The following is a 21688-nucleotide window of genomic DNA, read 5'->3' as shown; positions in this document are numbered from 1 at the left end:
TTAGCATGTGTATACACGGTGATACCTTGCACGCTCGATGGGAGGCCATAGGGACGAAGCAAGTTCATTGATGGGGGAGCCATGCGAAAATAAGCAGTTGCAAATAGTGCGTCCGATACTTGAGACGTTACGACTACCTTTAGCTGCCATTATAGACCACTGGGGTGCCAGGGGGGACGAATAATTGGCGGTGTTGCTTTCCGTTGTCTTGACTCCGCACGTTCCAGTCGTGGAGTCGTGCCTCCAAACCCCTTGCCGCCGGACGTCCACTTGAAGACACACCTCATATACGGTCCAGCCAAAAATGCTCCCAGCGCTGGCCGGCCGGCTGGGCCGGCTTCGCGCCCTGAAGACGAATCGCATGCAGGCGCTCGGGGGCGCAGGTAGGCAGGCAGGTGGAACCGGGCGCGTACAGTCCCTTGGTAGTCGCTGCTCTGTTTTAGGAGATGGGAGCGCCTGCAGCATGTTTGGGGAAATGCCTCCCGGCCTGTCGGGCCATGGTGCGTTGGGTGCACCCGAAAGAAGCCAGCGAGGGAGGTGCCTTGCTGGCCGGAGGGGATTTACATGCACTTTGGAGGGGGCGGGAATCCCAACTCCCCATCAGAGTTAGTAGCATGCGGTCCGGGAACAAGGGTTGGTGGGTCTCAGGTCCGTGCCAGCGCGCTTTTGGACCAAGCGCGTACCGGTAGCCTCAAGGCCATGACATCACACCGCACTGATACTGCCGTTGCCGGCTGCGTTTTCAGAATTCCACGTCAACTCCAGCGGCAACCCAACCAACTACGAGGAGGAGGACGAAGTCCCGCCCTACAGTGAGCCTGGGGCTGTAATCAGTACCTGCACGTGTGCGGCTGCGGCAGCTACCCCAGCCCGCCACGCACACTCCAGCAGTAGTGTCCAGGGGTGGGCCGTGCCAGGCCTGGTTTCGCCGGCCCCCTTCCTCATGCATCCGTTCCGCCTTCCTCCTCCCAACTTCTGTTCCATCCCGTCCGCACTGGCCCGCCCGCCCACTGTCCGCAGCCCCGGCGCTGCAGCACCCCGCCTACGTGGTCCGCAAGACGGGTGTCGACCTGCTGCATGACCCTTGGTGCGTGAGGGCGGCATGGTGGTTGGCGCGGCGCGGTGCTGCGCGCTGCTGCGCGGGTGGTGGTACGGGCGTCGGCTCATCGAGGCCGTTGGACAGGCATGGTGCGCGGGCGGCACGCACTGATGTGTGACCCTTCTACACAGGTGCAATAAAGGGAGTGCGTTCCCCAAGTCGGAGCGCGACCGGCTGGGGCTGCGCGGGCTGCTGCCGCCGCGCAGCCTAACCATGGAGCTGCAGGTGGGGTGGGCGGTGTGTGGGCGTTGGTGGGGGAGCGCAAGGGGCATGGTGCGCGGGCGGTGTTGGGAAAACACTGGGGGAAAGGTGGGCGGGTCGTGTGTACAAGGGGTGTATGACGGCGTGTGAGCAATGGCAGCACGATGAGGGCACGCGGGTAAGGCCGGGCCCGAGGCGGCGGATGCCTGCGCCGCTTTGCTGCGGCTTGTTGGGGCGGGCTGAGGGGGCTAGCGCCAGGACGGCGCGATGCCCACAGCCTGCCGTCTACCGACAAAGTCACCTAGATTACAGCATACGCGGGGCTCGAACTGATTTCCTGAGTTGGGCAACGACTCCTAGAGAATGAGGATCTACTTTGTTGGGCTCGGACGTGTAGCACCCTTCCCCCTCCCGCCTCCCCCCACCCCGCCTGCTGTCTACCTCGCTACACTTCGCTGTACCAATCCTTGCAACCCCGCCTCCAGGCCGCCCGCTTCATGGAGGACTACTACCAGCCCAAGGAGCTCATCCCGCCCGAGGACGTCAAGCTGGGCGGAGTCACCAGCGCCATGGCCAGAAGGTGAGCATGGGGTGGGTGGAGTGGTGGAGGGCAAGAGAGAGGAGGAGGAAGCAATAAAGCATGGCAAAAAACGCATGGGTAATGAAGGAGGGGAAGGGGAGCGAAGGCGGGGGGCGAGGCGTGGAAATGTGCGGACGGGAGCCAAGCTGTTTCTCAAGGAATGAGGCAGCCGAGGAGCCGGGGGCGCGGCTAACCGTGCTTTCACTCGCCCTTCGCAGTCCTGCCCGGCCGGCCCGCGCGGCCTGATGCCATCCCGACAAACACACCCCACCATTCCACGGGTTTCGCGCACAATTCCCAACACCCCTGCCGCCTCTACCTTCCTGCCTGCCTACCCTAACCCACCTGCCCGCACCTTCCTGCCTGCCTGCCTCCATCTACCTCCACCAACCCCCACCAACCTCCCCCTACCTCCCCCTACCTACCTTCCCCTACCTACCTTCCCCTACCTACCTCCCCCTACCTACCTCCCCTTACCTGATTGGTTCAACGTTAACCCCTACCTCCCTCCCCCTGCCTGCCCGGCTGCCCGCCCAGGTGGAAGCTGCTGCAGGAGCTGCAGGACCGCAACGAGACGCTATTCTACCGGGTGCTGGTGGACAACTTCACAGAGATGGCGCCCATCATCTACACGCCCACCGTGGGCTGGGTGGTGAGCGTGCGGCAGGGCGGGTGCGGAGGTGTGGTTGGAAAAGCGGTACAGGATGCACTGGAGCCTGCAGGACGAAGTCGTTACTGACTGTGTGTGGGGGGGGGAGGGGGAGGTTGCTGAGTGCCGTATGCTTGGTTGGGCGATTGGGACTGGAGGGGTGAAATTCTTTGTTTGCATTGAACCTTATTTGCGTTGTACGAGGGTGGTCAGGCGCTGATCCTTTCTTGCCGCGGCTGTTAACCCACACTCAACAGTGCGTCAACTACCACAAACTGTACCGCCGGCCACGTGGCATGTACTTCAGCGCGGGTGGGTGCCGCCGCCGGGGGCTTCTTTTGGTAGCTGTGATGGGTAACGCAGGCGGCTGCTTCTCGCGTGCGGCACTGACTCCACAGCACATGGACCCGCTCACCGGGCTCGTTGCCGTGCTTGCCGCTGCCCGCTGCAGCCGACCGGGGGGACATGTTGGCGATGGCCTACAACTGGCCGCAGCAAGACGTCCAGGTCAGAGGGGGAGGGAGCGGGGGGGGGGGGGGGTAATGTGCCCGGGCCTTATGAGAAAGGAGCGGGGTGGGGCGAGTGGGAAGCCAGGGACAGGGCGCGGAGCGCCGGCGGCTTCGTGCATTTTCAATGTTGCGCGTCCAGCTACAAGCGGCGGGCCCGGTGACGGCGGGACCAAAGCAGCCTCCCTTCCTACTTCTGCCCTTAATCGCTGCTGTGTCGTTTCGCCTCTTCGCCCGGTCCGCCAGGCCATCGTGGTGACTGACGGCAGCCGCATTCTGGGTCTGGGCGACTTGGGAGTCAACGGACTGGGCATTCCTATCGGCAAGCTCGACCTCTACTGCGCCGCGGCAGGTAAGGGCGTGGCAGGCGCGGCGGCGTGCTTGTGCATGCGCATAGGCATGGCTGTGGGTGCGGGTGTGGGTGTAGGCGTGCTTGTGGGCAGGGTCAGAGGTTGTTGCAATCTTTGCTCTGCCCTGAGGACCTCCTCTATTATCACCGCGCGCACACGTGTCGCCACACGTGTCGCCTCCCATGCCGTGGGCTCGCGCCGCAGGCTTCTCGCCCAGCAAGGTGCTCCCTGTGGTGATCGACGTGGGCACCAACAACGAGGCGCTGCGCAACGACCCGCACTACGTGGGCCTCCGCATCCCGCGCATCACCGGCCCCGAGTACTTTGAAATCATCGACGAGGTGGGGGCGGGATGCGGGCGGGGGGTTTGCGGGCGGGCGGGGGCGGGCGGGTTGCGGGCGGGATGCGGGCGGGCGGGCGGGTTGCGGGCGGGTTGGGGCAAGCGGGCGGGTTGCGGACGGCGGGCGCCGCGTGTGTTAAAGCCATGCGGCTTGCCCTGGTACCTGAACGTGTTGTCAATTCGCCGATCGGAGCCTCGCCACCTGCACTTTGCACACAGGGATGACGGGATGCTTGGTGGAGTCATGTCCCTTTCTCACATGCCCTCCCAAACTCACACCTCCCCGACCCCTTCTCACCCCTCCCACCCCATTGCCGTGTGCCCTCCTGCAGTTCGTGTCAGCGGTGATGGCGCGCTGGCCCAGTGCGGTGCTGCAGTTCGAGGACTTCTCCATCAACCACGCCGTGCCGCTGCTTGAGCGGTACCGCAAACACCACCTCGTGTTCAACGATGGTGAGAGGGAGAATGGCGTTTGCTAGCGTGTAACGGGAAAGTGCAAGGGGTTGGTAGGGTGTGCGTGTGTAAGCGCTTGAGTGCATGCGGGCTTGCAAAGAAGCCAGACACGGAAGCAAGACTCAGGCACCCAAACAGGAGCGTAGCAACCAAGCGGTCAAGCATTTTACCGCCGCAACGCCTCTTGCCCCGACCCGCAGACATCCAGGGCACGGCCGCCACCGCGCTGGCCGGCCTCTACGGCGCGCTGCGCGTGATGGGGCTGCCCCCCGCGGCGCTGGGGCAGCAGCGCATCGTGTGCGTGGGCGCCGGCTCGGCGGGCATGGGTGTCGCCAGGATGATCGCGTCGGGTGCGTGTGGGGTGGTCAGCCCGGGCGACATGCGCTGACTTGGGGACGGATGCGGGGCGTAGGCTGGGACTGGGGTTGTTGACGGAGTGCCAACGCACGGGCTATTGTGTGCTGCTTTGGTGCCCGTGATGGAAAGCCACATTTACTGTTCAGCCACAGCGCCGCCTCCGCCGTCCCCCCGCTCACTCGCCTCTACCCGCATGTCCCACCACGCGTTGCGTTTGGTCCTCGGAACCCCCCGGCATGCCGGCCTGACCCGCAGGCATGCAGAAGCAGCAGAGCCTGACGGCGGAGCAGGCCGCCGACCGCTTCCACGTCATTGACGCCCACGGCCTCATCACGACCGCGCGCACCAACATCGCCGACTTCGCCAAGCCCTTTGCGCGCGCCGACCCCACGCACGAGGGCGAGGACCTGCTGGCGGTGGTACGGCGTGTCAAACCCACCATCCTGCTGGGGCTGGCGGGCGCGGGGCGGCTGTTCACGGAGGAGGTGCTGGCGGCCATGAACAAGGGCTGCCCGCACCAGCGCCCCATTATCTTCCCAATGAGCAACCCCACCAGGTGCGGACTCGGCTGCTGGGGCGGTAGGCGTGGGTGGTAGGGTTGGCGACGGGTGCGTGTTGTGTGGGGCGTGCGTATTTGTGTGGCCGGGCCGGAGGGCCGGAGTGGTTTTGGAGGGAGTGCTGTTACAAGGGGTACGGACGTGGCATCTATCGCAACCTGCACGCCGGCAGCTCCCGGCGTGCCGTGCCCGCCTGTATGTACCTTTAAAGCCTTGTTGACCTTTCTGGCTTTCCCTGCCTTCGCGACATTGCTGCCCCTGCTGCTCCCCCCTGCTGCTCCCCCTGCTGCTGCCCCTGCTGCCCTCACCACAGCCGCATGGAGTGCACGGCGGAGGACGCCATGCGCATCACCCAGGGCCGAGCCATCTTCGCCAGCGGCAGCCCACAGGTGAGGGCAGCGCGGGGTGCGTGAACGCCAACTCAAAAGGACAGGACGGAGCCGCCAGCGAGCGCTGGGTACGGTAGTTCCGCATGGCGGCGGGCAAGCGGATTGCTGGGATAGGGCGGAGGCACGTGATGTGGTGGCGCGGAGGCACGTGATGAGCGGGCCATCAGCATGGTATCTCTGGCGATGTACACGACCTATGGTCTTGCGGCTCCACCCGCCTTTCTCCTGCCCTTTGCTCCACAGCCGCCCGTGACGCTGGCCAGCGGGCGGGAGGTTGCGGTGTCGCAATGCAACAACATGTACATCTTCCCGGGTGAGCGCGTGTGCCCGCTGTACTGTCATATCTGTCCGGCGGTTCCTGGTGAGGACTGCTGAGGGAGTGGCACAGTCAGTGGCAAAGACTGTGCGCAACCGATGTGTAGGCGTTGGTTCTCAGGCACCCACACCCGCTGCCCACACCGCCTGACCAACACCCACTGCCGGAACCTCTGCTGTCCAAACCCCTGCTGCTGAAACCCCGCTGCCTGCCCAAACCCCTGCTGCCCGCCTCCCCGCCACCCACATCAGGCATTGCGCTGGGGGCGTACCTGGGCCAGACGCGCATCATCACCGACCGCATGCTCATGGCCGCGGCGGAGGAGCTGCCACGGCTCATCCCAGAGGAGGAGCTGGAGCGGGGTGAGCGGGGTTCGGGACGGGGAAGCGCAACCACCTTCCACACCGAAAAGGCGCAGTACTCGGTGTTGGATGGCGCATAAGACCGTTCAGCCCAGATGCAAGTGTAGGGGGTGGTGGTTTCTGCAGCTGAGTGCCGCTGGTTGAAACCTGCATGACTTGCCTGCAGCCTTCCGTACACTATGCCGCCATTGTGTTTACCACTCGCTCCGTTCCCTGCCTCTGATTTCCCCGTACACACAGGCCTTGTATACCCCAAGCTGTCCAAGATCCGGGACATCTCCGTGTCCATCGCCACAGCAGTGGCCAACGCCGCCGGGGACGAGGGCCGCCTGCGCGGCCGCATGCGCGAGAAGTACGCACAGGTCCGTGCCGCGTGTTGATAGGGCGCGTGCTGTTGTTCGTATGTGCGTGTCAGGATGTAGTGGAGATTGGCAGAGAGGGCAGGGGGAAGAGCCGGAGGCGGAAAAGCAGCCAGCAGCGCGCCACTTGTGGCGCGATAAGCCGCACGCGACTTTACCTCCTGGCACTCGCGACATCCGCTGCATGCACAGACCCTCACCCACCCACCTCGCAATCCTCCCCGCGTCCCCTGTGTGCCAACCCCACCCCTCCCTCCCGCTCCCCCTCCCTCCCGCTCCTCCCCTCACCAGGGTGACGAGGCGCTGCGCGCCTTCATCGCCAGCTCCATGTTCTACCCCAACTACAGCGCACTGGTGCACCTGCCCAGCGGCATTGGGGAGTAGGGAGCACAGGAGCGGGCAGGCGGGATGGTTGGGTGCGGAAGCGATGGGGCGGGCATTGCTGCAGGTCTGCAGCCAGTGGCAGGTGTCGTTGTTATGTGCAGCGGGCGAAAAGACGACGGGAGCAGGCGTTGGGCGTGAGTGGTAGGAGCGTGCGTGTCGTCGGGGAAGGCAGGTAGATACCCGAGAGCGCCGTGTGTAGAAGATTGTGTGTTTGGACGTGGACGTCAACGTGTGCAAGGCGTGCACCTACCCTGCGGGGTGATATGCGTGTTCATTACACTGACTCGGGCTGGTAAGGCTGCTGGCTGCAAGTACTTGGCGGGGGAGGGCGCATCGGAGATCGCCAGTTCGACTTGCGATGAGCAGGGTGGTGTCTGTGAGCGGGTGAGTGTGACCGGGGAGGGCGCCTGCAATGAGTGACACGAGTGACCGCGTGGGGGGCTTAGCTACGTCATGCCAGGTCATGCGTTGCCGGAGCGTTTGTGTGTATCGATTGACTGAGCTAGGAGCTTAGAGGTCTCTCAATTCCTCACTTGTCAAGTGGCACGCTCGGGTGTGCGTCCGATGGCCCGAGGTGCCTGCACATTCTCGTTTGGGAGGAGCACCTGTTAGGACACTGACACGCTGCTGATGGGGAGTTGAAGATAAAGAGATGGCAAGGGCGGAGTGTGAATGTGTGATACGGCACCTTCCAGGTACTACCAGAACGTATGCAAGGATTTGGGCCAAAGCTTAATGACATTGCATCGCTGTGTGACAACTGCTGAATGTAAGCCGCTATCGCCCTGTGCGTTGATGGTCTGGGTCGTATCCATTTCAGAGCTGCACCGCACCAGCGCACCTCTGACATGCTAGCTACCCTCTACAAGCATGTGAGGACCTGCGGGTGCCGCGGGTGCCCCGGGTTTCGTGCCCACGGACTGACACGCGCGGTCCTGCAGTCAGGACTGCGATAGCTGAGGATAATAATACGATACCAATATAACATGTGCCACAGCCGATCGCAAGCTTCCGCTTGGTGCAACATGCGGCCATCGGGTTCTAACCTTTCAGCCCTATTAAGCACGCTCTTGGCCAGCATAATCAATTGAGTTAATTGGACTTAGTTATATCACTTTGAGGATAACTGTTAGGCAAGCATCACGGTAGCGAGCTTCTGAGACACTTGGAGAGCCTCGTGCCGGACGCAAACACCTGAACTTATCAATTTTCTCAGCAAGCAAGTCACAAGTAATCCACATAACTTATAATCTAGGCAGCACCGAACGAGCGTCTGGGTCAACGCGAACCGTTGACTGTGCTGCTCGCTCTCCGCCGCGGCGCTTCGCACATCGAGACACCACGGCGAGCACGCATGAGTAGATGACACGTGTGCAGCAATGTCAACAATCGGCACTGGTGCTCGCGAGCGTGAGCTGCAGAGCCTTCTGAAGCAAAAGGACGCCGAGTTAAAGCAGGCGAACGCTGAGCTTGTGAGTAAAAAGAAATGTAGTATGTTATATTGATTCTAGCCGTGTTTGAGTTTGCGTGACAAAGAGAGGCTTGCCACCTGGCTTTCCCGCTCGCAGGAGGAGCGCGGAAAGCTTTTGTACAAGACCAAGGTGGGCAAAGAAGTGACGGGGATGGGCAATAGCTACGGGCCATACATTGGGGCGAGTCGACTGTGGGCACCTGGGCCACCACCGAGCCCCCGACACCCCTCACGTGCATTTGCTCCCAGGTTGCTATTGAACAGCTCCAGCAGGAGCTAACTGCCAGCCGTCGCGAGGAGCAGTCCATCCGCGAGGAGGCCAACCGTGTGTGCGAGGACCAAGCTGCGCAGCTGCGCCAGGCGGAGGAGCAGATCCACGCGCTTGAGGAGCAGCTCCAGCAGGCGACTAAGCAGAACAAGGAGCTCCAGGTGCGCAGAAGCGCTGGACGCTGGGGACCGCACCACCCAGCATGCGCTTCTCCAGTACCATGCACTGCAATGCGTGTGCCATCAACCCGCCATGCCACGCATGGCACGCCCCGCAGAGCAAGGCCGCAAGCTACGAGTCGGAGCTTGAGCAGTTCCGGCACCAGAACCACGTTGAGGGTAGCTCCGCTGCCCAGAAGCTCCGCGACAAGGACAAGCGCATCTCCTCGCTTGAGGAGGAAATCGAAGCCGTCAAGGATCACGCAGACGGGCTTGAGAAGATGCTGCGGGACTCGCGCTCGCGGGTGAGGGTTTGGCGCTCACGGCGCGGCGTGTTGGCGGAAGCCGGGGCTTGCCAGGGTGGGACGGCTGGTTGTTGGTATGGGTACTGGGCAGTGCGTGCGTTGAAGGGCCAACGAAATGGCCAGGTGCGCACAGACGGGTGCGCTGGAGGAACCGTGAACCCACTGTGGGCAGCCGGATTGTGGGTGGATAGCAGGCCAGGGTTCCGCAATTCAACTGGTATGTGTGCCTTGCCCTGTGCCGTATGACAGTTGGCAACGCTGGAGCTGGACAAGGAGGAGACGGACCGGGTCATCCGCGACCTGTCAGCAAAGAACAAGCAGCTGCTGATGGACAAGCAGGTGCGTGTTTGCGTTCATGGACACTGGATTGTCGGCCCTGTGATGCTTGGCGGCTGATTGCCTGCTGGTTGAGCGGCGGCGACATGGAGAGGCACAGTGGTGTTCACTGCCTTGAGACGAGCTTGGGCTCCCCACGCGTGTGCATGCAGGAGCTGGAGCACCAGCTGGAGGTGGCAAAGAGCCTGGCGGATGCCGCCAAGCGGGAGGCGTCGAGGGCGCTGCAGGTGCGGGTCGTTGCATGCGAACCGGGGTTCGCACGGAATGTCAGCCTACGTGCTGAGGTGGTCAGGCCACCCAGGATTGGTGGGGTTTACCCTGGCCTGAGCAGCAACTTGTTACTTCGTTCTGCAGGCGGCGGAGGTGGGGGAGAAGGAAAAGACCGCCATCGACATCGACTGGGGCCGCAAGGTTGACAAGATGACGGCGGACTTCGAAGACAAGATCCGGGTGGGTTGTTGACGGTGGCCAGTGCGCTGTGGTCAGTACGCTGTGGTCTTGTTGCTGGTGCCCGTCAATGTGCATGCAGAGCTTAATATCAGCAGCGGTGTTGGGGGAATGACACAATTCCTATAACTGGATCTCTGACGCCGGACCCTTTCGCCATCACAGGATTCCGAGCGCAGGCTGCGGGACGTGGATGCGGAGTGGAAGGCGAAGCAGGAGGCCGGCGAGCGCAGCTGGGTTAGCCGTATGCAGGTGCGCCCTCCTGCCCCATGAGTTTACCACGCAGGGGGCAGCTTGCGTTTACGGCACTGACCAACGCGTGTGTGCGCGCCGGCTGGCGCTGTGCAGGAAGTGGAGCAGCACTGGGAGAAGCGGTTGCGGGACGGCATGACGGCGTGCGAGCGCAAGTTTGCGGAGGAGGCGACGGAGTGGGAGCGCCGCCTGCGGGACACGGACACAGCCTGGCAGACCAAGGTCATGGAGCTGGAGCAGCTCTGGCGTAAGTGGCTGCTCATGGAAACGCCTGTTGCCTGCAGGTCCTGCATCGTGGCACACATGAAGCTTTAACATGAAATAACAAGTAATAATCGCTATGCTGCCTTGTGCTGCTGTGCTATATCCTGTTGGGCTGCCACAGGTGCGCGATTGACGGACGAGCAGCGGCTGCACGACGCGGACCGCGCGCACTGGGAGGCGCAGCTCATGGCTCAGCGCGCGGATCTGGAGGCCAATTGGGCCGCCCGGCTGGACGACACGCGGCGCAGTCTAGAAGCAGCGCTGGAGGAGGCCACGCAGCGCGCGGCGTCGGAACGCGCAGCGCTGGAGCACGCCGCGACATCCGAGCGCTCCGCCCTGTTGCAGGCAAGCGGCTTGAAACTACCTTGTGCCACGGAGTGCGCCAGAAGCATAAAAGCGTCCTGGCTATTGGGTCTGCATTGGTACCTCTGCCTAGAGCTGCACCGCGCATGCCGTGACTCTGTTATGGCCCTTGTTGTGTGTAGTCCGCTGCTGCCGAGCGGTCCGCCTTGGAGGCCACGGCGGCCGCCGAGCGCACGGCGCTGGAGCGCACGGCCGCGTCGGAGCGAGCCAACCTGGAGCGCACCACCGCCAAACGGCTGGAAGAGGTAGAAACGCTTGCTGCGCGGCGCGCGGAGGAGACGCGGGCGAAGTGGGCGGCAGAGCGCGCCGCAGCGGAGGAGGCGTGGGCTAACAAGACGGCAGAGGTGGAGGCCAAGTACCGCAAGAAGCTTGGTAAGCGGGTTGGACTAGATTGTGGATGAGAAGTGGAGAGAGGAGCACTTTCTGCGTTCTGGGGCTCAAGAGCGCTGGGTTACCTGGCTGCGCGCACGCCTAGTCGCAGGCATCATCAGTTATGTGGGCCCGATCGTGTACGGTTGCAGACGAGCTGAAGCGCAAGGCTGCGGCGCGCGAGCTCGAGATCGACACGCAGTGGAAGGACCGGCTGGATGAGGCCATTCGCAAGGCCGCGGCGGAGCGCGAGCTGCTCAGCGCCAACTGGAACGCGCGGCTCTCGGCGGCGCAGGACGAGGCAGCCGCTCGCTACCGCGCCCTGCAGGTGAGGGGGCTGATGAGCGCACTGCTGCTGTCCTTATCCGTGCAAGAGTCGACATGGTGCTGTAGAACTTGCTTGATCGTATCGCGCTCGTGATTGCAGGAGGAGCTGGATAACAAGGTGGCGGGCATCAGCACCCGGCTGGCAGACATGGCGGGCAAGGAGGGCCGGCGCGAGGTGCAGCGCAGCGAGCTAGCGCGGCAGGTGCGGCGGCGCCTTTTTCGTTAGTGTGTGCGCATGAGCTCGCTCGCCAATGTCTTGCACGCGCACAGGGTGCCGTAGTAGGCAGTCGCCTTGCGGCTCTGGTGACATCGCGCATGTGTCGTATTGGGCCGCAGGTGGAGGAGCTGCAGGCGCTGCACGAGACCGAGACGCGGCGGCGCACGGAGCTGGAGCGGGCGCTGCGTGACGCGGCCGCCATGTTCAAGGCTGAGCTGTACGATAAACAGGTGTGTGTCTGGTGGGTACCAGTCCTTGGGAGGAGCACCGCCGTGGCGCCTGATGAATGGAAGCCCAGCCGCGTGCTCGTACCAAGCTCTGACGCCTGGTCCCGTTCTGACGCAGGCTGAGCTGGACGCGGCTTACCGGGACGCACGCAGCATGCGGCAGCAGCTGGCGCTGCAGCAGGTCATCGTCACGTCGCCGCGGCTGAGGAACACTATGATGCAAGAGGAGCAGGCCGGCGCCCCGTCGCTGGTGAGTTTGGGCCAGGCTGCAACGCCAGCATGCTATTACGGCGCTGTGTGCGCTAGGTACGTAACGGACATAGCGGCACGACAACCGGGCCCTTCAATGCGGCCGCGCAGGCTGGGCCTGACGACGGCTTCATGGCGGCTGCTTACCACACCACCGCGCGCTTTACCCCCACCGCGCAGCTGACACCGGCGTCGCCCGGCCTGACCACTATGGGCGCCGCCGCGACGCCAGCGGCTGCGGGCCTGGGCGCCGCCACCGAGCTGGATGCCGAGCTGCAGGCGCTGCGGGCGGCGCGCAGTGAGTACCAGCGCTCCATCACGGCATCGCACGACGCACGAAGCGGGCTGCTGGGCACGCTGGACCGGACCGAGGTGAGTTGCGTTTGACGGTACGCATGCCATGGGCCATGCAAGGCCAAAGACTGACTGCATTATCGTACCTGCAACCCCGCGGCCTCGCTCCACAGACGTATATGGACCCCCGCACCTTCAGCCCCAGCAACAGCCCCGCCGTCAACCGGCTACTGCGGCCGGACACGCGGCAACCCATGCGCAGCCCCAGCGGAGGCAGCAAGGCGGCCAAGTACATCGACCGGTAAGCAGCATTCGCCAGGAAGTTGAGACAAGCATGAGAATACACCGTTGTCGAACGTAACACTCAATTATTTGGCTGCTTAAGGTGCGGAAGCGCACATCGCGCGGGTACTAAGCACGCGGCATTTGCATGTCACCTGCAGGTTGCTGTTGGACGAGGAGCTGGCGGCCGCTGCGGATGCCCGGCGTGACATCACGTCCACGGCGTCTGCCGACCCATCCTTTGATGCATGGCGCAACCGCCTCTCCACTCGGCTGACTTCAGCGCTAAAGAAGTTAGAGCCCAGTGGGAGGTAGAGCGGAGGCGCGGTGGCGCACCTGCCACAGAGGGTTGCAGGCCCGGGGTTCTAGGCTGGACAGGTTCTGGGGACTCCCACCACGAGAAATATTTCTCAGGCGTTGCCTGGGCTAAAGATTATGTTATGGCTGGAGAAGGCGGTGCACGCGTTCGGGCGACGGTTTGGTGGATGCTGGATGTCGAGTCTCGCCAAAGCAAAGGCGCAAAGCACGGCTGGTACTAGGACTATGTGGAAACTCCAACAATGGCTGTATCTATTGGTGTGCCTCATTTGTGAATTTGCGCTGCTACCCATTCGGCCCGGAGTTCCATACTTCGAGCGAGCTTGCTACCTATGCCCCAGTTGCCAATTCATATATACCTATTGTAACTGAAAGACTGACGCATTAGCTGCGGGCCAATACCTACTCCCACACAAGCAAGAATGGCTTCCGTAGTGAGCGAACCCCACAAAGAGCTTGTTGGAGGTGGTGAGAACGCTATATACATCAAGGAATGCACTGAACTACATTTAGGGAGTAAAGGCATAGAGAAACTGCGCGGATTCGAGGTGTTCGTCAACTTGGAGTCGCTCTGGCTGAACGGGAATAAGCTCAAGAAGCTCAACAACCTAGATGCTCAGACGCGGCTAAAAGCGCTGTATGCTCAGGTATGTGGGTGACACGGGCCGCCCCAGGGCCCAGGCACTAACCTTGGCGTCGCCTAGCGGCGATAGAAGGGCGCATTTCCACGGGAGCACTGGCCGTACAAGGCCTTGGGTGACACGGAGGAGCTGGGTATACTGGGTAAAGACAATGAAGACCACCCTGGCAGCCTTGCCCGCGCTGCTTGCCCTCAGTACTGGAACTTCTAACTAACTTCTCTTCTGCGCCACTGCAGGATAACCAAATATGCACGTTGAAAGGCAGCCTTGAACACTTCAAGTTCTTAGAAACCCTCGATCTCAGCAACAACCAGGTAGGCAGCGTGGGATGAGCTGGTTAACGCTCAAGGCGAAGCTTGTCAGCTGGGCACCTGGCCTCTCACACGCACGCTTTCCACGGCGTCCTGGACCCTGGTGAACCCACATACGGTACCTGCACTCGCGCCAAACGAACACAGTTGCGAGACCTGGACAAACAGATCAAAGTGCTGGAGAAATTCAAATTCATCAAGGAACTGAACCTCAAAGGCAACCCGTAAGTGGCGCACGAGGGGCTTGGGCGTGCTGTGTGTCTTGCTGCTGTGGCTGTGGCGGGGTGCTGCGGCTGCGGCTGACTCACGCTGCAACGCCCTCGGCGCTCATCGGGCGGAAGCCTGTGCGCGCAACAGCGCTACCGTACCACTGTCTCTACCTGTTCATGCGCATGCCCACATGCCGACCCTTGTGTTCTCCGCCCTCCCACCGCCACCGCTACCCCCGCGTGGCCGCCCCGCGCTCACGCACAGGCTGTGCGAGGAGCCCGACTACCGGCTCATTGTCATCCACCGCATGCCCGCGCTGAAGGCAGGTGCAGGGGCGGGGGCGGGGGCAGGGGCGGGGGCAGGGGCAGGGGCAGGGGCAGGGGCAGGGGCAGGGGCAGGGGCAGGGGCAGGGGCAGGGGCAGGGGCAGGGGCAGGGGCGGGGGCGGGGGCGGGGGCGGGGGCAAGGGCGGGGGCAGGGGCAGGGGCAGGGGCGGGGGCAGGGGCGGGGGCGGGGGCGGGGGAGGAGCCATATGAGTTGAAGGGAGGGGAAGGCATTGGCCGCTGGGTTGGGCGCAGCTAGGTTGGACGCGGTCGGACGCGCGCAAGAGGTCAGGCAGGGGTGTACTGCGCGCAAGAGGTCAGGCAGGTTGCAGAATGGCGGACGTAGGGCGCGAGGGCTTAGCCGGGGGCCTGCAGCTGTGGAAAGACGGGGCAGCGGGCGGCAGTTCCGCCTCAGGGCAGCCAGAGGAGTACTGAGTCCGAGCCCACCGGGCCATGTGCACCCCTACCGTACACTCACATCGACACACCCATGCCGTATACTCATATATCCACACACTCGTGCCGTACACAGGTCCTGGACCAGCACGTGATTACGGCGCTGGAGCGGCGGAAGGCGGAGGGCCTCATCGGCGGCGACGTGGCGACGCTAACCGTGGCCTTTGGCAAGCGCTTGCCGCCGTACGACCCCGCCTGGGACGAGAAGGTCCCTGAGCGCTCGGCCCTCGAGCAGCAGATGAGCAAGGAGGCGGCGACGATACGTGACACGCTGCGGCACGAGGCGTACATGAAGGAGCGCGGCATGTTCCTACACGACCCGCACCCGCAGGCGCCGCGGGGGTCGTCGCTGCCGCCCAATGCGGGCACTGTGCGCGCGATGCAGGTGTGGGCGGGCACTGCGCGAGCGTGGATGGATGGGTGGGAGGGGCTGGGGAGGGAGGGAGAGGACGATGGGCTTGCAGGCGGGGTGCTGGCGGTGTGGATTGTCTCAGGGCAGGATTGGTCATGCGCGCGTCCGTGCATCATAGAGAGGGGCGACGGGCAGCGCACAGCGGTGCCACTGAGTGCTTATGACGCCTTGTGCTGCTGTGCCCCAACCCTGCAGATCTGGCGCCAGCAGCTGGAGGCGACGGGGCAGCACGTGTCGCAATCGGGCTCGGCGCCGGCGTCGCCAGCATACGGAGGGGCGGACCGCTCCAGTCCGGCTGGCACCACTGGGCGAGGAGGAGGCGTCGGGTCGTCGGCGCAAGGCGGGCGGCTTCGGCACACCAGCGGCAGCGGGAGAGGCGCCAGCCTCAGCCCCAGCCCCAACCGGACAGGCGGCCTGGCGGGGACGGGGGCGGGGGCGGGCGGGGAGGGGCCGTACACGTCGAAGGACAAACTGGTGCTGTACACGCTCAGGTCGGGGTCGGACCCCCTGGCCACGGGGCCGGCGGCCGCCACGCTCACACGCCCGCCGCCAGGTGCGTGTGCTGCCGAGGGCGAGAACTAAGCGGGCACATTGGGGGCTCCGGCGGTGGTGGGCAACGACAGAATGTTTCTCAGGCAGCCGCGCGGAACGCGATTATGTCGCTTGGGGCTATCCAAGTTTGCGCACCAGCAGTGGCCAGCCGTGGTGATATCCGGCCGGCAACGCGAATGGGTCGTCGTAGGCTGTTCGTTTGCTTAGCAGCCCCTCTTCAGTGCTCGGCCCCGGGGCTGCACCTGCTGTTGCAGCTGTCTATTAACACGTTGCGCCGCTCCTTCCTTGCCGCCTTGCCCCGATGACAGGCACCATCAAGTTCGAGGCGGAGGAGTACCAGCAGTTCCTCACGACGCGGGCGGCAGGGGCAGGCGGTTGGCAGGTCGGCAAGACCATGGTGCCGCTCTGATCGCGAGCGAGGCGGCCAGGCGGGCAGTAGTGGCGTGCGGGGTGCGTCGTGCAGGCTGGTGCGCGCGTTGGGGGCGCCTGGCAGTGGGGTAGGGGCCGAGGCTGTAGCTGGCCCTAGCGGGCAGGTTGGTTGAAAGCACGTCATGCGCTGCGTCAACATTTCTGCCCATCGTGGGCAGTGATGGCAATGGTGGTGTATATTACCGGCAAGGCTGTGGGTTCACGTTTCCAATGCTGATGATCTTATGAACGATAGGGTCTGATAGACAAGAACGGCTAGGAACCAAGGGCTTAAGCGCAGGTATGGTGGAGGGAACACGAACGACGGAGACGAGTTGCGTCAGGTGGACAAAGGTGGACAAGCGAGGTCGGGTCTGGTATGGTCTCGGTCCTGACACGGACAAGGCCTGTCCACTGCGTGCGTGTGCTCGTGCCGGTGCAGACCACAGCACGGCACAGACCACAAACGCTGTGTTAGGGCCCATTTGAAGGCCTGGACGCCATGCTGTTTGACCACTCTTCCAGACCGGCGTCATGCTGTTTGACCACTCTTCCAGATCGGCGTCATACCCGTGTTGGTTGCAAGTGTGGGTCGGGTCCAGTGCCATCCAGTCGGGGCGGTTTACAGCAGTAGCGCGCTGGGTCGGTCCCACTTCTGGGGGGGCCGCCCTTGCACAACAAACACAGGGGGATGGCCCAGCGACCCCTCGTCATCCGTGTCTGGACCGCACTCACATACACTCCTCCTGCATTTTCGGAAACTCCACTCGGACTTAGTCGTGGGCACCAGTCGACACGCGCACTCATTCTGTCCCGATCTTCGCGCCGCTGCTGAGCTTTCCAGCCTTATTGCGCTGCAACAGCCCACCCGCCCGCGAACATTGCAATTGCCGCGCCTCTGCCTACACTTCAATCCAACGCGGGCGGGGAGGACCCAACAGGCAATGCCGGACGCACGCCTATCCTAGGCGCGGCGGCACGTGCACCCCGACAGCGCTGCAAACGGACAGCAGCCGTAAAGCACGTGCCACACACGCGTGTTGCGGCTAGTAGTCACGGCCGCCAATCAAACCATGCGCCCCGAGACACACAAGCCTCCGCGCCCAGCCACGCGCATCCTAACAGTCCATTCGCAGCACTACTGTCAACTGCTGCAAGACCGATTCGAAGCAATCGTGCCGAGCCCTCAGGCGGGGTCACACACCGAATGACGGACGTCCTGGAATTTGGCTTGCATCAACGGATTGCACAAGGCCAACACACCGGTCAACACACCGCGACACATGAGAAGCCACGAGCGCCTCCCGGGCGGCCGAGCACAACCGGATAGCAAGCCAAACATATGAAGTCAATAAAAGCACTAGTCCAAGGGGGAAGTCAGGCGCTGGCACGGAATTGTCAATGGATGTGTACAGGGGCGAAAGGGCATGGGTGACCCTAGGGATACCCTATTTCTATCTGACAAAACTGCGGCAACTGCGGCGAGTTGTGGTAAATCTCTTCTCTGGTTTGAGCTAGGAACGCCCAGCCTTCGCATTGAAGGCGCAGATTGGCTCCAGCACACATCTTCCTACAGTGCTGCTGCGGCTGAAATACATCCGGCCACAGCTGCACACACCACCACACCGGCCCGGCCTTGGGCGCGGGCATGGCTGCTGCGCTGGGACTGCTGCTTCAGTGCGCCAGCCGTGATTGTGGGACACAGCGGCGGCAGCAGTCTGGTGCAGGAGCGGCAGCTTGGCTGTCAGGCCGCAGGCGCGGCCCTGGTGCAGGATATGCGTGGGAGCCGTCACCGCGGCCCTCAAGCGAAACGGTCGAGCCGGACGCTTATCGTGCGCCCGTCGATTTGGCTGTTGTTCAACTTGTCGCACGCCGTCGCGGCGTCCTCCTTGGTCGTGAAGCGCACGGTGCCGAAGCCCCTGTAGCCAACAACGGTGCAGCGGTGACGAGCAAACCACACAAAACCGCAGATGAAGGCTAAGCAAATATGATAGGAATATGCCCCGAGGACCCATGCCTTCCTGTCCACAGCTGAACCAATCCCTGGTGAGCCATTCCCACGTTCACTCCTTGGAGACCCACCCCAGAGTACGACCCCGCGCCACCCCACAGCCTTACCCACCACCGAAGGCCCCTCCCCTCCAACCGCTCCCGCGTTCTCACCGCGAGCGGCCCCAGGCGTCGTACACGACGTCTGCGCGCTCCACCCGCCACTCCTTGAAGTGGTCCTTGAGCTGCTGCCACTGGCAGCTCCACGGCAGGTTGTGCACCACCACCTGTCGTGGGGCGGGGGAGCAGGCACGCGAGGCGGTCAGGCATGCGGTCGGTTCCACAGGCACACGGTCGGTCCGTCTTGCCGACGGTAAGACTCGAACCCATCCACGGCGCCTGCACGCGCCACCCCTGCGCCACGGCTACTGCCACAAACACACAGCCTGGCGCCCCAGCCCCCATGCACGCCACCCAGCTCTCCACCCCTGCCGCCCCTACCGCCCCTTCCGCCCCGCCCCCGCTCCGCTGCTCCTCACCTGCAGCCCCGACGGCTCGCCCGTCGGCTCCATGCCCACCCCGCCCATGGGCATGCCCGGGTACGCCACACCCGGCATCACGCCCTGCATGGCGGGCATGGCGCCGCCGCGGCCGCCGCGACCCCGTCCCCGGCCCGTGGGGTCTGCGCGAGCGCAGGTAGACGCACAAGCGGACAACGAGGTTAGACGTGGGCACGGGCGCGAGCGGCGGGGTGCAATGACGGCACGGTGCCGAGAGGCAGACACACAACGCTAAATAATAACACTTGTGGAGCTCCCAGGCTGTGACCGAGCCCGACAGCGCACCCCACATCTGCCCAGAAAGCGGTTGCCCTGATAGCTGACCACTGCGGAACTACGGCACGCTGACAGCAAGGCTGCGGCAAATCGCGCGCCCGCTCTGCTCCTGGTGGTAACTGCAGCCGCAGCGTCCGCAGCCGGGGACGCAGCTGCACGCTCTCCCGCCTGCGTCGGCCGGCATCGCCCGCTGCACAGCAGTGGCTGTAGCGCTGTTGCAGGCCCCACCTCTGCTGATGCTGCTGCTGCCAGCACATCGCTCCCCCCCGCCACCAGCGCCGCCACAATAAGAAGCTGCAGCTGCTGCTGCACCGCCGGCCACACCTGAGCTGCTCGCCTTAGGCCCACGACGTCTCCGTGAACTCTCGCGCCCATCACTGCAGCAGCCGCGACTGGAGAGTCCGCTGCCGCCGTCACCACTGCAAGCTACCAACTCCGCCGGGCTGCTGTTGCTGCTGCTCCAACTGCCGCCGCCACGCCTGTTGCTCCACCATGTGCTTCCTGCAGCGCTGACTGCCGCTGCGCTGGCATTACAATATCCATACCCACCCAGTTACGCTCCCGACCCATCAGCAATTCTGGTGCCACCCACCCGCGGGGAAGAAGTAGTAGCCGGGGTAGACCGGCGCCATCTGCGGGTAGCCGTACGCAGCAGCATAGCCGCCGCGGGCGCCGCGAGCGCGGCCGCGGCCGCGGCCGCCACCGCGGAAGTTCCGCGGAGCGCCCTGCGCCGGGTGTCGAAAGCGCAGGGGCGAGCAGGCCGGTAAAAAGCGTGTGCAGGGCAGTTGGCGACAGCTCCCGCTCCAATCGTTACGCGCGACCCCGCTCGCGTCGGAAATCAGAAAAATAATGACATATCATATCCCTTGCTAACATTTGAGCATCGCGCGATGGCCAGTGCGGCCGCGCGCAGGCCGAGCGACGCAAAACCCTGGCTCCCCTCACCTCGGGCGCGGCCCCTCCGGGGCCCGTCACGTTCACAGCCTTAGAGCGTCCATCCGGCCCAGCCTCAACCTCGAACTCGACGACTTCACCCTCCCGCAGGCTGCGGAAGCCCTCCGAGTTGATGTTGGTCTGCGCGGAGCATGCCAACGCAGCGAATGCGTTTGTCGTCGAGCGCGGCGATTGCCGCGATAACTACGGAAATATTACCGCAGCTGTAATCATTGTCAGCCCGGCCCCAATGCGCTGGTACCCGGAGACTGCAAGTCGAGAGCTGAAATGGCGCGGCAAGCCGGGCATGCCGAACGACAAGTCATTAAATCGGACTGCACCGCAGTCGACAGGCCCCGCGCTGCGAATAATGATCCACTGCAGCACCACTGCTGCGCGCGATGGCCTCCAGACCCTGACCCGGTCCCGCGTATCGGGGGGGCCCATCGCCCAACGCCAGCTTGCTGACCTGGTGCACAAAGAGGTCCTCGCCGCCACCACCAGGCGTGATGAAGCCGAAGCCTTTGGTGGCGTTGAACCACTTTACGGTTCCCTGTTGCCTCAGCTGCTCGCCCATTCCCGCGACCCTCCTCGCTCAGTCGGCGGTCTGGGGGGCCAGCTTTGTGGCAGCACGCAGGGCACGCGATGCCCAGGTAGATGTAACGAGGTCGGCGCGAACCCGCACGCAAGCGCGACGCTGCAAGGTGTGCTTCGGGAGATTGCCCCGATCTCTGTACGGATCTCGGTACGGCGACGTTTGCTTTCCCCGGGCATTGGCGCTGACAGCGCAGTTCTGACTTTGGCAGATGATAAAGCTACTGAATTTGTGCCGTAGCTTGGCGTGCGCGACGCAGAGCCCTGCCCGGCTGCAAATGCTCGAAAGGCCACTCTCTCGCTTGCAGGCCATTTTTGCTGACTCTGTGTCTTTATTTGCTTTTAATTTATTAATAAATATTTGTGCGAGCAATGGAAACCCTGGACAACTGCCTATCACGGATTTGGTGGGGCTTGAGTCTGCTCGGGTGTTAGGTAGGGGACACTGGGGACAGATGCATTTATACCACGTCAAAGACGTTCAAGTGGTTGTTTCGGACTAGTGAATTTCCCAACTTGGTCCATTTACTTGCACCATCGTGGATTCTGTGCCAACCTTTCGGGCTCCGCATCGCCGCTGGGTGCCACAAGGACCTGCGCAAACGGCCAAGAAACACACGTGTTGGCATGGTCGTTGCGTGCCCTGCGTATGTCCGCTGTCCGGCAGCGTGACATGTCCTGCGCGACGAATGTCATACAAGCGCCTGGGGCTGCCAGCCGACTCCACGCACGCAGCGTTGCAGCCAAGTTGTTCCGCAAGCATGCCGTTTGCAGGCTGCACACTCTATGTCAAGGCCTAGGAAGATCTGCAGATGTTCAACGCCGCAGATACAGGCAGATAACAGACCCCGGGGTCACGCACTGCGAACCGCCAGGGGCAGTCCGCTACGTCAAGTGTGCCATAGGGAACGGCAAGCGGCAGACGAGGGCGTGTGATAAACACACACGCACATTGCGGAAGAACGCAAGGCCGTTT

General features: G+C 63.4%; 4 protein-coding genes across 5 annotated transcripts; 3 read left to right on the top strand and 1 right to left on the bottom strand.

Annotated features, from left to right (window-relative positions):
• The first annotated feature begins 126 nt into the window (after positions 1-126).
• On the top strand, positions 127-7690 carry CHLRE_06g268750v5 (uncharacterized protein). Its single transcript, XM_043062898.1, has 18 exons — positions 127-383; positions 747-812; positions 1021-1087; positions 1231-1324; positions 1786-1880; positions 2418-2532; positions 2787-2841; positions 2981-3036; positions 3282-3387; positions 3590-3726; positions 4058-4178; positions 4379-4528; positions 4791-5091; positions 5406-5481; positions 5725-5794; positions 6049-6159; positions 6400-6521; positions 6810-7690. Exons 1-18 carry the CDS (start codon positions 305-307, stop codon positions 6900-6902), a joined length of 1914 nt encoding a protein of 637 aa, XP_042923604.1. The 5' UTR covers positions 127-304; the 3' UTR covers positions 6903-7690.
• A 196-nt stretch (positions 7691-7886) lies between these two features.
• Positions 7887-13429, top strand: CHLRE_06g268700v5 (uncharacterized protein). The gene is made up of 18 exons (XM_043062897.1): positions 7887-8374; positions 8471-8503; positions 8623-8802; positions 8919-9104; positions 9354-9443; positions 9593-9667; positions 9795-9890; positions 10053-10139; positions 10236-10386; positions 10525-10748; positions 10889-11138; positions 11288-11463; positions 11563-11664; positions 11799-11909; positions 12025-12156; positions 12336-12527; positions 12623-12750; positions 12893-13429. Exons 1-18 carry the CDS (start codon positions 8282-8284, stop codon positions 13044-13046), a joined length of 2460 nt encoding a protein of 819 aa, XP_042923603.1. The 5' UTR covers positions 7887-8281; the 3' UTR covers positions 13047-13429.
• Positions 13430-13466: 37 nt separating this feature from the next.
• Positions 13467-16918, top strand: CHLRE_06g268650v5 (uncharacterized protein). Of its 2 annotated transcripts, XM_043062896.1 has the most exons (8): positions 13477-13696; positions 13927-13951; positions 13995-14004; positions 14149-14225; positions 14476-14533; positions 15065-15373; positions 15596-15953; positions 16261-16918. In XM_043062896.1, exons 2-8 carry the CDS (start codon positions 13938-13940, stop codon positions 16359-16361), a joined length of 927 nt encoding a protein of 308 aa, XP_042923601.1. In that variant the 5' UTR covers positions 13477-13696; positions 13927-13937; the 3' UTR covers positions 16362-16918. The 2 variants fall into 2 exon arrangements, with proteins under 2 accessions (XP_042923602.1, XP_042923601.1); XM_043062895.1 differs by having other exon boundaries at positions 13467-13696; positions 13927-14004.
• Positions 16919-16970: 52 nt separating this feature from the next.
• Positions 16971-21056, bottom strand: CHLRE_06g268600v5 (uncharacterized protein). Its single transcript, XM_001696466.2, has 6 exons — positions 20588-21056; positions 20131-20259; positions 19778-19910; positions 18889-19031; positions 18524-18636; positions 16971-18279 (listed from the first exon to the last, which is right to left on the bottom strand). The coding sequence occupies exons 1-6, from the start codon at positions 20693-20695 to the stop codon at positions 18162-18164; spliced, it is 744 nt and encodes a 247-aa protein (XP_001696518.1). The 5' UTR covers positions 20696-21056; the 3' UTR covers positions 16971-18161.
• Positions 21057-21688: the final 632 nt, after the last annotated feature.

The sequence above is a fragment of the Chlamydomonas reinhardtii genome, chromosome 6 (assembly GCF_000002595.2).
Source record: "Chlamydomonas reinhardtii strain CC-503 cw92 mt+ chromosome 6, whole genome shotgun sequence".
In the NCBI taxonomy this organism is placed as follows: Eukaryota; Viridiplantae; Chlorophyta; class Chlorophyceae; order Chlamydomonadales; family Chlamydomonadaceae; genus Chlamydomonas; species Chlamydomonas reinhardtii.
This window is presented reverse-complemented; position numbering and strand designations above follow the sequence as displayed.

Coding starts and splice junctions, on each gene's coding strand:
- CHLRE_06g268750v5 (XM_043062898.1), top strand. CDS start 305: ATGCTCCCAGCGCTGGCCGGCCGGCTGGGCCGGCTTCGCGCCCTGAAG. Junction 5,092..5,405: donor CCAATGAGCAACCCCACCAG/GTGCGGACTCGG, acceptor CCCTCACCACAG/CCGCATGGAGTGCACGGCGG. Junction 6,160..6,399: donor AGAGGAGGAGCTGGAGCGGG/GTGAGCGGGGTT, acceptor CCGTACACACAG/GCCTTGTATACCCCAAGCTG.
- CHLRE_06g268700v5 (XM_043062897.1), top strand. CDS start 8,282: ATGTCAACAATCGGCACTGGTGCTCGCGAGCGTGAGCTGCAGAGCCTT. Junction 11,910..12,024: donor CTGAGCTGTACGATAAACAG/GTGTGTGTCTGG, acceptor GTTCTGACGCAG/GCTGAGCTGGACGCGGCTTA. Junction 12,751..12,892: donor GCGGCCAAGTACATCGACCG/GTAAGCAGCATT, acceptor TGTCACCTGCAG/GTTGCTGTTGGACGAGGAGC.
- CHLRE_06g268650v5 (XM_043062895.1), top strand. CDS start 13,472: ATGGCTTCCGTAGTGAGCGAACCCCACAAAGAGCTTGTTGGAGGTGGT. Junction 13,697..13,926: donor TAAAAGCGCTGTATGCTCAG/GTATGTGGGTGA, acceptor GCGCCACTGCAG/GATAACCAAATATGCACGTT. Junction 14,005..14,148: donor TCGATCTCAGCAACAACCAG/GTAGGCAGCGTG, acceptor AAACGAACACAG/TTGCGAGACCTGGACAAACA.
- CHLRE_06g268600v5 (XM_001696466.2), bottom strand. CDS start 20,695: ATGGGCGAGCAGCTGAGGCAACAGGGAACCGTAAAGTGGTTCAACGCC. Junction 19,032..19,777: donor CTACTACTTCTTCCCCGCGG/GTGGGTGGCACC, acceptor GCGCTCGCGCAG/ACCCCACGGGCCGGGGACGG. Junction 18,637..18,888: donor GCGAGCCGTCGGGGCTGCAG/GTGAGGAGCAGC, acceptor GCCCCACGACAG/GTGGTGGTGCACAACCTGCC.